General features: G+C 29.5%; 1 protein-coding gene and 1 pseudogene across 1 annotated transcript; both read right to left on the bottom strand.

Annotated features, from left to right (window-relative positions):
- Positions 1 to 6,022: 6,022 nt before the first annotated feature.
- On the bottom strand, positions 6,023 to 8,443 carry LOC120219273 (annotated as a pseudogene).
- A 250-nt stretch (positions 8,444 to 8,693) lies between these two features.
- LOC120219531 (pirin-like protein) lies at positions 8,694 to 10,511 on the bottom strand. The gene is made up of 6 exons (XM_039216350.1): positions 10,339 to 10,511; positions 10,200 to 10,249; positions 10,069 to 10,107; positions 9,936 to 9,964; positions 9,639 to 9,805; positions 8,694 to 9,273 (listed from the first exon to the last, which is right to left on the bottom strand). The coding sequence occupies exons 1-6, from the start codon at positions 10,455 to 10,457 to the stop codon at positions 8,769 to 8,771; spliced, it is 909 nt and encodes a 302-aa protein (XP_039072281.1). The 5' UTR covers positions 10,458 to 10,511; the 3' UTR covers positions 8,694 to 8,768.
- Positions 10,512 to 15,389: the final 4,878 nt, after the last annotated feature.

The following is a 15,389-nucleotide window of genomic DNA, read 5'->3' as shown; positions in this document are numbered from 1 at the left end:
GATCGATACTTGTTATGAGGATCGGAACTTGTTAAAAATAACAAAGTATCGAAACTTTGATAAAGATAAGATTGAAAGATAACATATCGATACCTATGTTATGAGGATCAAAACTTGTTATATAAAATTTGAAAGTATCGATACTTTATTTATATATATTATTTTTTTAATAATCAATAATTTAATAAAATAATACCCTATAATTGAGAAAATGTTTATATATATTATATTTTTATTTTATTTTATTTATTTTCCGAGTGTATATTGAAAAGTACAAATCCGAAATGTATTTCACATTATGATATAAGCACCGACACCATTTTTCATCCAAAAAAATCGTAGATTATATAACTATATATTAGATCTCAAGGAGACCTAAAAAGAATTGATAGTATTTATGGATAAATTATTTATAATAATTTGATATATGATTAATTGATGATTTACAATTAATATTTGAAAGTTGAGATGATAAAAATGATAAAAAGAAATAGTTAATATAAAATTAAATAACTTTTTTTAATTAACGCATGCGGGTTCAATAGGTTTTGTATATGCACAAAATCTTTGTTATGAGACTCTCTCACTAAAGTAAAATGTGTGACGCAGGTTAGTCCGAATTAATCAAAAAAAAACCCTAAAAAATCATAAAGACAAAAAAAAATATTTTTTGGAATTTTAATTATTTGTTAATAATGGGATGGAAATAACGTGACAAATAATAATTAATGTCAACATTTTAATAAAAATAAAATATTATTTTATTATATTTTGATTCTTTAAAAATAAAAAATATAATACATACTTTAATTTTTTATTAATCTAGAGTGATTATAATATAATATATATTCAAAAGAGTCTTAATCACGTAATAATAAATGCTCAAATACTTCGTGGTTTGGGTAAATCATATGTTTAGTATTTAAATTATTATTTTTATTCCATTTTAATATCTAAATTTATTTGTTATTTTTTAAAATTATACCTATCATTTAGTTTAAGTTTCATTTTAGTATTCCTCTATTAAAACTTAGTGGTGATGTTGACGTGACATCATGTCATCATTAAAAAAATATCACGGTTCTGTTAAATTTTTAACAATGATACCAAATTAAAACTTAAACTATTAAATAAATAAAGTTTGAGTATCAAAACAAAATAAAAAATAATAATTTATGTACTACATATAATTTACCCTAAGTTATCATAGTTATTGGAATTGAAATAGTAATGGGTTGATGTGAATCCCTCAAAAATACCATAGCCATATACCGTCTTCAATGGCACTGCCAAAAATTCAAAGCTTTTGTGTTTCCGGTCAAACTCAGACAATCCATTTGAGCCTTTCAATCAGAAAACAATTAATATCCGCATATATATATTTTTTAATAATTTATAGTGATTTTAAGGTATAATTTGTTTAATATATTTATCAGTTATTGGTAATACAAGTATAACCAGTGTCGTGACTGGGGCGGTGCGAGATGGGCGACCGTGTAGGCCCCTAAAGTGGCATTTTTCCAATAAACGTCATTATAGATGAACTTATTGCGGTGTTTTTCAAAAAAATGTCACTATTGTTACGACTTTTATTGAAAAAACGTTACTATAGATGGACAATTGCAGCGTTTGTAAAAAAAACGTCATTATTGTTGCCCCGAAATCGAATATATCTAGAAAATAGAGGCCCATTTAAGAATTTATACAAGGCCCCCGACAACCTAACCACGGCTCTGAGTATAACCTATTGTTCGAACTTAAATTTTATAAAAAAATATATTTTATTTTATCGCTTAGTCCTCACAACAATTTCCGATATTTGTATAACTAACTCAGGGTGTTTTGAATTAATTTTTTTACACATATAATGGTAGGTATCAATCACTTATAATAATGTGAAATTCAAGTAGTCTTATAATTTGTTATATAATTAGTATTTAAATAATTTTATAATCATATTTATACTATATTAGAATAAATTAATAATGTAAAATTTTAGTAAATTGAAAAATATATGTATTATGTAAACAATTCCAACCACCAAGTGTATAGACAATATTCCGACAAAAGTAATAAAAACATCATATCAATTTAAAGTAATTAAATAATTGAATTTTCAAATTATAGTAATATAAAAATATCAAACCGTATAACATTATTTTAATGGATAAAGTATAAAATGATTTTTAATTATAAAGTGTTGTTTTGTCTAGTTTTTTATTATTAAAAGTTATAAAATGAGTCATAATTATAGATAATGTTTTATTGAGTCCTTTAATTATTAAAAGTTACAAAATAATCATATGACTATTCATATATTTCAAATTTTTCTTTATCTATTAAAAGAGTTAACGACTATCTAAGATGAATGTTATCCTGTTAATTAAGATCGGTAAAATTAACAACTAGTCCCATTTTAATTTTACATTATTATTATTAAGTGAGATTTATATCTCAAAGGGTCAACAATTAGGTGGATTTAGACTATTCGAGACTTGCTTTAAAATAGAAAAATATCAAATCCAATCCTAAACGTCCAACCAACCCAATGCTTTATTTGATGGGAAAGAAAAGCAAACGGAACAAATAAATGAATGCTCTTTTTGTGGGACCACTCCTCTACTATTGAATAACATGGAATTAAGATTACAAATTATATATATACTTTTTAATAATTTAAATATAATTTTTGTCTAAAATATTTTTTAGTTACTTGACAATAAATATTTGAATACCTTTGTAGATATTATGTTTAAACTCAGATCTTTAAAATAACAATCATCTTTTTAATTATTAATGTCGTTTGCTTCATGCTACAAATTAGGGGTGAGCATTCAATCGAGTCAAGTAAAAAAGTTTTGAGTTGACGAGTAGTATTTTATAACTCAAATTTTGTTTAATTTTTTTAATCGAATCAAGTTTTTCGAGTCTATATTTAAATTTAATTGTAAATATTTATAATATTATGGTACTATGTGATTTCAATTTAAATGATTTTCTATAACTATATGCAATACATATATATTTCTTCATATTTTTTTAATGTTATATATATAGGGGTGTTCATTCGGTTATTCGGTGGCCGAACCGACCGAAATACCATTTTCGAATTAACGTAACTTTTTTTTTTCTTTAACCGTTAACTGAACCAATTTTTTTTTTGAAAATATTAACCGAATCGAATAAATAATTCGGTTAATTTTCGAATTAACCAAATTTTTTTAAAACTTTTGAATTTAATATTTTTAATTAAAAATAACAATTTACAATTAATTTAAATAATATCTAATTATAAATAATATATAATTATTTGATTCAAACATTTTGCATTTAGTTTTGATATTATTTTAATTAATTAACATTGATTTGGTTTTAAATGGATTGGCCTCTTAATATAATTATATTTAAAGGTTAATTCGGTTAATTAACCGATTTCGAATCGAATTAACCGTTAACCGAATTTCAAAAAAATCTTAACCGTTCCCTGACCGAATTAATTCGGTGGCCGACCAAATTAATCGAACTAATTCGGTTCGGTCGGTTAATTCGGTTAAAACCGAATTTTGAACACCCCTATATATATATATTACACATAATTGAGAGACTCTACTCAAACTTGAAAATTAATCTTATTGAAAATTTTGAGTTATTCGAGTTATATTTTATAACTCGACTTGCATTTCATTCTTTTCGAATCGAGTCGAGTTTATAAAATTATAAGTTGAGTCAATTAAATTTGAGTTTTTTCTATTCAAATAAAATTAAATAAAAAATTATTTTTTTCGAATCAAGCTTTGTTCACCTATGTTACAAATTGATTTACAAATTGATGTGTTAAACAGAGAGCACTAGCCCTTCTCTTTTAACCGGGCCTCACAGGTGTTGGATCAGTATGTGCTTGCAATATTTTCTTTCTTTTTTTAAAAAAACCCTAAGAATTAGATCGGATTTGGATTAGTTTCAAAAGCATGTTTTAGTATTAAAAAATATGTTATATTATCATTTGTAGGTGTGTTTTACATCCTAAAATGATTTAAGAAACTATAACTATTAAAATAATAATTATAATATTTAGCTGATAAAATATAATAATATAATTTAACGAAGTTTTAACTTAACAAGTTTAATAAATGTTATTTAAATTATATATATATTGATTAGTTTAAGATGATTACAAGATAATATATATTCAAAAGATTTTCAACCATTTGAATATAAACGTTCAAACACACATACAAATATCGTGTCCGAACTTAAAATCTCTGGAAATAAATCATTTGTTAACCACGAAAATCGCTTGGTTGATGCAGATTAAAAATATACATTACAGTACAAAGACTTCCAAAATAATAGAAATTAAAGACGATTTTAATAACCAACAACCGGTTGATATAATGATAATAATCACTAATTTCTTAAGTAAAGTCAAGGTATAAACACTAGACCTCCGATCCAGAATAATATCGTCCACAAATTTTAAGCGTTTGTAAGAAGAGTAATCTTAGTACGAAGAGCACGTCAATACATTCATCTAAAGTCATTTCGTTTCTAAATTGCAGTCGAGTCCTCTCGACGGTAATTATAGAAGCTTCCCATTGGAGGACGTGGCCGGGCGATATCGGTGGAGTGCTGAGGCATGTATTCTATACTGTTCCTTTCTTTTTTCTTTTCCCTGTCATATTGTTCTTTGGCATTGAGAGGTTAATAATTCTGAGTTTTCTGAATCAACCCCTACTGTTGGCTATGCTGCTGCAACTATGCATGAAAGCTCCACAACTTATTCAGACCGAGATTGCAGTCGGTAATAAATCAGAAGACGTACAACATAACTTTTAAACATAAGAAAACATATTCTGATAATGTTCAACAATTTAGGATTCTAAAAAATAAATAAAAACAAACATGCTAAAGTTTTTTAATAATTAATATTATTTAAAACCTAAATTTATATATGTTCAAAATTATAATTTAAATTACACAAAATTTAACGTACATCATTAAAATAAAATTACATTTTATCAATTAAATATAAGTTTAAAATAAGCACATTTATCTATGTTCAAGCTGTTATTTTTGTTCGTCGGTTCTAGACATATTAGGAGTATTCTTTTTTCTTCCCTTAAGTCTACTCCCCTTCCTCTCTAGATAGAATTAAGATTAAATTTAAAATTTTAAATATATATATATATCATACATTTAAAATTTGTAATTATTATAATTACGTCTTATAAATGATATTAAATACACTTTGATGTAATTACTTTTAGAAGTTAAAACAATCTTTAAATTTGACCCGTTGGCTAAGTTATGTATCTTTATTTTCTCATATTTCTTTAAGTTATAAGTTATATATATATATATAATTATATATGAGATAGGATCCACTCACATAATGTAAAACTCTCTTAGTTTTACACAGATTAAGGACCGTTGGATGAGCGAAAATAGATAACTAAGATTAACAGTAGAAAATTATAATATATTAACTGAAAAAATATCAAGGAGTAAATATCAGTCATCTATTTTCACTCGTCCAACGGTCCTAAATCTATGTAAAACTAAAGAGTTTTACATTGCCTATATATATAACTCTAAATCAAAATAGAGTTACGCAGTTCCAAGAGGAATTCAACGTTTAAAGATATATATATATATATATATCTCATTATTCCACGAGAAAAGTTATAACCATGGAAGGGAAGAAAATCAAATCAAATCTGTGAGTCTACATTTTTAAAGAAACATATAAAACCCTAATTTTTTTAATCCATGTATGAATTTATGAACATTGCCTATATCCATCATCAAATAGAGAGATTTGAACGTCTTCTTTATCCTTGTAGTCTTTCACTAGGATATAAATTGTTTCAATCCATAATGGAATGAACACCTCTCAAGTGTAATCAATTTCTCTTCTATGTTTCTTCAGTTGGTACCAAAAACAATTCCAGGAAGAAAAGAAGAAGAAGCAAAATCATGTCAGGCCAAGTCTAAAGGCATAACGAAAGGATTACCCTTTCATTTAGCAACCAAGACTCCTCATTATCCTGTCAAGCCGATTAATGACGATTTGAGGATTGACATATGGTCCATAAAGGTGAATGCCATGAGATTCCAACCCTTTCCGCTGTGCAATCAATTGAAAGTGATGCCGTCTGAATTTTCTGCTGATAATCTAGAGAAGTACTGTGTTTGGTGATGCAGATACTAGGTGTGTTAAACCAGCACCGTGAGCACTGATGATAACCGAGGCATCTTGAACGGCTCGGACCTGTTCTTTCATCGGCATATGTGCAAACAGCCCATTGATGAGGTTCACTTTGCATTCAACATGATTAGATGCCCAGCTCGATAGTGAACTGAACACTTCTTGTTCATTGCTAAGTCTTGGTTCAACTTTACCTTCATGGCGTTGATATGCTAAATAATCTTATCGACCGATAAAAAGAACCTTATGACCCGAGGCTGCCTTACCGGCACGGTGTCTGTTTACCGGAAGACCGAAAGCAGCTGTTATCATTTCTCCGAACTCAGATAATCGATCTGTTTTGTGGATATCAGGACTATGCTGTAGATCATGAGCTGAAACTCCATGACACTTTATTTTTTCACTAAGCCCTCTAACTAAAGGAGTCTCGTATCCCAAAGGTGAGAAAATTACATGGCGGAAACAGACTGGACCAGTGAAGCTTTTGGCGAATCTAAAGCTTGAAAACAATGCTTTCCATGTTTCATCTAATTGTGTCTGGAAATGTTCAACCAAGAACTAAAGATCAGCATTGTAAAGATCATATATTGGTACATGAATGATAATGTCATTTATAGAAGAATGTTGACATCAAAAACCGAACATGGAATACCGATCAATGTGTACCTGACAATGAGCATCGAAAAAGATCAAATGCGGCCGATTACGCAAGCCGGTGACCCTAGACGCACGTACGCGCTGTACCAATCGGTGACCGTGTGGAAAAGGTTAGCATACTCGAATCTTGTTACCAGAAGTGTAGGCTCATCCACCCACTGTAATCAGAGCTTCGCACATCAGAATCCATAAAACCAGAACTTAACATTGAGAATTGCATGAAATTGTAATCCATATCTACATAAAATCAAACGAAATATAATTTAAACTCTTGGCAATCAAAGTCATCTGCACCAACAATAACAATAGACCCGATGAATTCCCTGATAGGATGGCTTGAATCATCCTCAACAGGTATAAACTCATCCAAGAACCCTTCCCCAACAAGCTTCCTTCTCTTTAACCTTGATCCTCCATTACCTTCAACCACAAAAGCTCCATCATGAAGCTGAGGCAGTTCTTCTTCTTCTTCATTTCTACCAATAACATCCTCAAGCTTTTCACCTCCTCTCGACATCTCAATCTTCCCAGGATCCATCCTTATCTTCCCACCTTCACAAATTGAGGCCCTCAATGTCTCGGAGTAATGACACCGAAACCAACTGGACCCGGTTCTCAAGGCCACCTTTGCGGGCAAAATATCAGCTATCTTTATAAACTCATTTTCGAAATAAGCTTCGCATGAATTTAAAGCTACGTTCGGGTTCAAAGACCAAGGCAAATATGATGGGATGATTGGCCAGGGCTACGATGTGATGTTTGGCGACGGCTTTTATAAATGGGGTCTACGGTATGGAATGTTTATTGGAGAACTGTCCGCCGTAAAGTAGTTGTTCACCGCCAGATGTTGGTGGTGGTTCACCGCCAGATGTTGGTGGTGGTTCACCGCCAGGTATTGGTGGTGGCTGGGATGGGTGGACGAGAAGTAATGATAAAGAATGATGGATGGATGAAATTTTCCTTACTATGTTTTTTTAATTAAAAAATGTAGTATTTCGAGATTGTAATTATTGGTTTTAGTTTGAAAAGCGAAAACTAAAAATCCAACCAGTTTAGTATGTTTCTATTTTTTGTATTATTTTCGTAATTATATAAAATTTAAATCTGAGGTAAAATTAAAAAATATAATTTTTAAGTAAATTACAAATAATTTATGTTATTTTTAAAAAAATATCAATAACGTACACCACTTCGTAAACATAATTGTTTGAATTCAAAATTATTAAGAAAAATAATATTTTTCTAACTACTGAGATCGTTCTATAGATTCAAAAATATATATATTTTTTAAAATATATTTATAGATAAAGAGAGTGAGAAAGAGGGAGAAGATAGGGTAACTTCTATGACTAAAAATCAAAATGACAAAATATAGTGAAATTTGGAAGTAGAATTTGTAGCCCTAATTATAGGGCAAGTTAAAAGGCAAGACCTTATATTTTTCTAAGGTTCACGAAATGCTCTCAAGTTTTCTCCTATCGATTAGGTTCCTATATTTTCAAAAAATAAAATAAAATAATAATAATAATAATTAAACCATTACATTTCAATTTTATTTAGGTCCAAAAAGTTTTTCATCTTCTCGTATTAATCCCATTTTTTTTAATTAGGGTCAAAATTTTTCCTTACCTTTTCACAATTTTTAGCCCATGTTTTAGGGCATGACAAAAATGATTGCTAGTAATTCGTTGGTTGCTTAGAGGACTTAATGTGACACTCTCGAATTTATTAAATATTATAGGTAAAATTTAAGGTGACACTACGGAAATTAATAGATGAAATTCAATCAACACCGTGTCTATAGAAATATTATTTTTCTAAGTTATTGTACATATTATTTTATCATTTTTCTATATTTTATTGATAAAATTAAATTGATAAATTCTTAAAACAAAATAAGGAATCAAAAGTCTAGATTAAGACCTAATTCAGATCTCCAATGCCTTGCTTTCTCAAATCCGTTGGTGTAATTTTCGAAATCATCAATTGTTTGATCAATCTCTTCTTGAGTGTTCATCACAAACGGTCCAAATTGCACCAATGGTTCACCCAGTGGTTCACCTCCAATTAAAACGAACCTTAACAATTTAGATGACTTGTTCCATGCCTCTAAGCCATCCCCGACTCCCAAAAGAAGCAAATGGTGAGCATTCACCGGTGATGATTTCGACCGCCCGAAGATACCTTCTCCTTCCAACACATAAACAAAGGCATTCCACGATTTCGGTATCGATTGTCGGAGGTGACTCCCGGGATCCAAAGTGAAATCTAAGTACATTGTTGGGGTTCTTGTATAGATTGGTGACTTTATTCCCATGGCTTCACCGGCTATAACCCTAACTTTGATTCCATCTTTTGCGGTTTCAACAATATCCTTACTTGACATTTCTTGATACCTTGGTTCAATCCTAAACAGTAACATGGAAATATGCTCAGTATCCAACACCCACCTAAATTTGGGCAAGATGCACACACAAAAAAGGCTTTGGATATCATGTGTATCTAGTGGGACAAGCAAAAAACCATTTCATGATTAAAGACTCATCCTTCAAAAATGGGTCTCAAATAAAGGCATATTTCAAAAGCTGACCATATCCAGCAAAGATATGCTAAGATGGGTGAATTCAAGACCACTTTAACATGACCAAATCATTGTAGTATTTACTTTTTGTTCCATTGTTTGAATTACATTATTTTGATTCGACAAAGCTTTTTCTTAAATCTCTTTTCTTAATTTTAAAAAAAACCCATTTTTTTTTAAGATTGAACTTACATTTTATATTTGGAGGAGAGATTGACCCAAAGTTGGAGACCCTTTTGGGTTCCTTGTGGTGCAGGCATCTCTGAGTGGACAATGCCTCTTCCAGCAGTCATCCATTGAACATCACCAGCTCCAATGGTCCCCTTATGCCCCTCAAAGTCTTCATGTGTAACTGACCCCTATTGCGAAATCAAATCAAATATACCACCACCGAATGCAATTTTAATATATTCAAATATATAAAAAATTTAAATTTTAAATATATTATAATCAAACACATATAATCTTTGAATGTTGAAAATTCTATACCTGTAGCATATAGGTGACTGTCTCAAATCCTGTTGAAAAGAAGAAGAAAAAACAGAGTATTGTATAAGAATGCAAATACATTTCCATTTTCAGAAACAGAGTCTACATATTTAGTGGGGAAATGAAATCAAACCTCTGTGTGGATGATCTGGAAATCCAGCAGGTGCCGTGACTGCAATTTCCAAAATCAATATCTTTATAATATACGAAAAGAGGGAGAAAATAATACAGAAAACAGAGCTAACATAAAACAGAGACACTAACCTGAGAATTCATCCAAAACAAGGAAAGGATCAAAGTATCTTATCTCGAAACTGAAAAAGAAGAAGAAGAAGAAGAATATACCCTTTCATCTAAAAAACTCAAATTCATTCATTTTAATGGGAAAAAATTATTGACTTACCGGCCGATGCTTCTTCTTACGACAGCTCCAACTCCTTCATGCTGCGGCCTTGCCAGGAACTTCCTCACCACCAATCTTGGCTCATTTATGCCGACACCACAATTGTCTTTCTCAGGCATTCTTTCGTAGGTTTGTTTGTTTTCAGTTCAATGTTCTTTTTTTTAATGAGATTTTGTGAAGAAAAGGTGAAGGGTGTGAAGGAATATATAGAGAGAGAAAAAGTTTGAAAGAAGAGAGTTGTTAAAATATTGGATTTTGGAAGGTGAGAAGGGGTGGGGGCCAAGAGTTGCGGCCTCGCCTATTAAGGACTCACCAGATGCGAGTTTCCTTGTGCTTAAGTTAATAGCCTTTTTCAAATTACGTCAGCATGGCGTTCCCATGATGTCTGATTATGCCTGTTTTGATCACGTCCATTCAATGATCCACACGTGTTAAATCCAACTATGTCATTAGTTCTTCGGATTCGGTTTACAAAACGTTGACGAATTTATCGGTCACACAAACACGAGAGGATAATATATCCCAACCCATATTGATTTGTGAATTGCCCTATTTCCCCCTGCCAAAAGGAATAAGTTGCCCCCAATTTTCTTATAATTTTGTTTGCTTTTCAGTTTTAAAAATGTATAATGATAAAAATAGTCCCCAAGGTTTGTTTAAATTGTTAATTTGATTCTTATCTTTTTTTTAGTATTTTAGTATAATATCTTATTTTTTTGTCAAAATAATCAAATCGTTAGTTGATTAATTTTTAACGTATGTTGTTGACATAATATTTTCACATATTGCTCATAATACTAATGTGATATGTGTCATATCACTCAAAACGATGATGTAATATGTATCACATCACCTAAAGTTATGTTGTGTCGTACGACACATCATCCAAAGTGGTAATATAACATGTACTACATCATTAGTTAAGCACATGTAAAAATATCACACCAGTAATATGCGTTGACCGCTAGTCAATAAACGATTTTCATCCAACGAGATAATTTTGACAAAAATTAAAACGTTAGAGGTTAAAATATTTTTTTTAAAAGAATAAAAGCAAAATGATCATTTCGACAAACGTTGAAGACTAATTTTATCGTTATGTATTTTCAAAATTCCTTCAACTTTGTTAATCATTTATTGAAGTGTTTTTCTTTTTAGGTACAATAAATTTTAAATTACATAAATTTTAAAAATGATATAGAAGCCTAAATAATGTTGCCAAGGCCATTAATTAAGACCAACCAAACGGTAATAAATGATATTGCTTATACTGCACCCAAAAGGATAAAGTGCATTCAAATCATGTAATAAATGACCTTTAAAAGATAATTTGATTGCATTATCATGATTAACCATGAAAATTAAGTTCTTGTATGGACCACTTCTCGTAGTGGTGACCCATGCAGTTGGTTGTGGAAGGGTCCACACGTAACCCGTGAGCCTTTCATTATAGTCAATGTAGGTGTTCTAATTAGATTAATTCAATTATAATCATATAATTAGTATATATTTTTAGTTGATTGATCAAACCGTTTATCTTTACCCACTCATATAAAATAATAAATTATTTATATGTATCTAATCTTTACTATGTAATGCTTTTCAACTTATTTATGAAAATATTATATAAAAATATAAAAATATAAAATATTATCATAACATTATCTAATATTATATACTTGTAAATAATAATAAAAAGTGACTTTTTCATTTCTCAATCGATACACCAATTCAGTTAGTCACTTAATATATAATATAGAGAAAAATATATAATATAGAGAAAATAACTTCATTGATCAAAAATTACAGATAATGTATAATTTTGATCAATTTTTTTGGATTTACGAAAATGACCAACAAAATCGTAATGCGATCTCTAATTCACATTGCGATCTCCACTATCGCAAATTCGCGTTGCATTTCGCGTTGCGATAGTTGAAAATCGCGTTGCGATAGTCTACAGTTGTCGTTGTTATTTTCCAAATTCATTGAGATAGTCTACAGTTGTTGTTGCGATAGTATCGTTGCGATTTTCCAAATTCGTTGCGAAAATTCGTTGTGATAGTTAAAAAAAAAGATTTTGTTTCTTAAGAATTTTCTCTAAAAATATAGTATCTGCGCGGACGTGTCAAAGACACGTATTACCACGACCACGACCACGACCCGAGACGGACGGCGGCGTAGTGTTTCCAATACTATGTGGGATTTCAGCATTACCAACACTTGTTCCCAATACTATGTGGGATTGAGCCTTAAATAGTGATATTATTTTTTTAATGTTTTGCTTAAAATTGCAATAATCGCGATTGATTGTAGATTGACTTTTAATTATGACATATTTAATCGTATAATACTAATGCAATTAGTTACTGATTCAGTTGTTTTAAGGTGCATGATTGTTAATTGTTTCATGAATAATCACATTGTATTGGAAAAAAGTGTTGGTAATGCTCAATCTAACATAGTATTGGAAACACTATTGGGAATGGTATTTAAGGCTTGACTTTCCCACTTCCTTGTTGAGTGATAGAGAACAAGGGGGACTCTCGTGCGCCGCCGCCGCCTCCGTCCGTCTCGTCTTGGGTCATGGTCGTGGTAATACGTATCTTTGACACGTCCGCGCGGATACTATCTTTTTAGAGAAAATTCTTAAGAAACAAAATCTTTTTTTTTAACTATCGCAACGAATTTGAAAAATCGCAACGAATTTAAAAAATCGCAACGACAACTGTAGACTATCGCAACGCAAAATGCAACGCGAATTTGCGATAGTGGAGATCGCAATGCGAATTAGATATCGCATTGCGATTTTGTTGGTCATTTTCGTAAATCCAAAAAAAATTGGTCAAAATCGTATATTATCTAGGATTTTTGGTCACTGAAGTTATTTTCTCTATAATATATAATGGTGAATTTAAAATTCTTGACTATATATATATACAATATACGCAATTTATTTTTATTATCTACATTTTTTTGTTTACAAATAGATAATAAAAATATTTTAGTTTTTCTTCAACTATATGATCTAAATAAAAAATTACTTTTTTAAAAAATATATTATTCAATAGACATATAATATATCAAATGTTACAATTTTTTAAAAGGAAAACATAAAATAAAAATAGAGGTAGTGATTAATTATTGATTTTTCTCAATAATGTATTTAAAATTTTAAACACAATTATTATTATTTTTCGATTAATCAGATATGAATATAAGATAATATATGTATAAAAATTTTTAATCATTTAATAATATACATTTATATACTCATGTATATACGATATTACTACATGAGATCTTGAGGGATAACAACAATTCAATTATTTAGAATGTGAGATATTAGTTGAAAATCTAATGACATCATTAGAACAAAAGCATGACATGTGGGATAAATATCCGACGGTCTATGCGTGTGTTTGGATAATGAAAAACCTAAAGTCAAGTCAAAAGCTTAATCCATTACATACATAATTGTAAACTACAACAAATTAATGTCTGCAAAGCAACAAACAACGTGTGGAAATCGAAATCAATTTCGCAAATGATGATTTGCGGATTACAAAATGATGATGTTATTCCCTATTTTTAACTTTATTGTTTGAACCTATTAATTATCTTTGGGGTTGGAAAATAAATGTTATTTTCGTTAAAGAATTTATATTCGAACATTTATATTTGTAGGAAATGTATATATTCTCAACTAGTTAAAAAAATTCATAATAACCAATAACCAGTTGATCTAGTGGATGAGACACTATGTTTCTTAAGCAATGTCAGGGGTTCGAATCTTGATATTTGCAAATGGAACAAACTGGGTTCGGAGGGTTGCCCTCGCCTCTACAGTCATTATATGGATTAGTCAATTAATAGATCGGATACCAGTAATTAATTCAAAAAAATTCATAATAAATAATACATCTTATAATTACCTCATACAGTCATACCGTTAGAAAAGAACTTTATTGTCCAAATCCAAAGACATGTGCTATATTTAACAAACTATTATAATGTTTTTGTATAGTTTCATTGGATATTAATTTTACAAAATTTATAATTTGATCCTTATCAGAAAATTCAAGGTTTTATAAATATTATTGATATGATTATTAATATTAATTTATATATATCTATACCCTAAATCTCAAACATATTGACACAAGTCCATACCTAATTAATATACTCATTATTCCTCAAACCTAAAATAAACTCATTATATTTTTATACTCTAAATCTCAAACCTAAATTAAGAAAATTAAACTTGATATGGTTAAAAATAAGTAAAAACTCAATCCCAAATTAAAAATACTTTTTTAAAATAATAATATTCCAACAACATTTTATGTATTACATTTTTTTTATCAGTTATATATTACTATTACTCGATATTTACATGTCTAGTAATATAAGAAAAGACACATAATTGTTATTGATATTATTATATGGTTCACACCAAATACGGTTAAAAGTAAATAAAAACTCAATCCCAAATTAAAAATACTTTTTTAAATAATAATATAACTGTTATTTACATAACAACGAGTTAGAGGTCCACATCAATTACTCTATTGTTTTGTAATGGCAGTTGATTACATGAAAATCACTTAAATAGTTTGTGATCATAAGGCTAAAGTCGAAATATCGATACCAACACCATAGTTAAGTAGTCATTTGAGTACTTTACCCTTTGATTAATAATATAACGTGCAACTATGGAATGAATTTGTGGGTTTGGCTTTTGGGTCTCTGAAGATATATCTGCTTCTATTTTCAACAATTATATCACTATACATCATTCAACACAACATATATTATTCCAGATCCAAAATTTTTGCCACAAAAGAATAATCACACCATATCTTTATACAAATCATTTAGGCATCAAAGACATGTACCTCTCAAGAATTTTGTTGTTTTTTGAAAATTACAACTGAGAAGAATGAACAAAACTGCAAAACCAAATGCTAAAAGAATCAACATCTGTTTGGGCTCTAAGAATTAAAAAGAAATGTAGTATCTTCTGCCTGCAACAAGATATCGAAGCAATA

This window comes from Hibiscus syriacus, unplaced genomic scaffold, assembly GCF_006381635.1.
Source record: "Hibiscus syriacus cultivar Baekdansim isolate YM2019G1 unplaced genomic scaffold, ASM638163v2 tig00110206_pilon, whole genome shotgun sequence".
Classification (NCBI taxonomy): Eukaryota; Viridiplantae; Streptophyta; class Magnoliopsida; order Malvales; family Malvaceae; genus Hibiscus; species Hibiscus syriacus.
The sequence above is the reverse complement of the archived record's forward strand: the minus strand, read 5'-3'. Positions and strand labels throughout refer to the sequence as shown.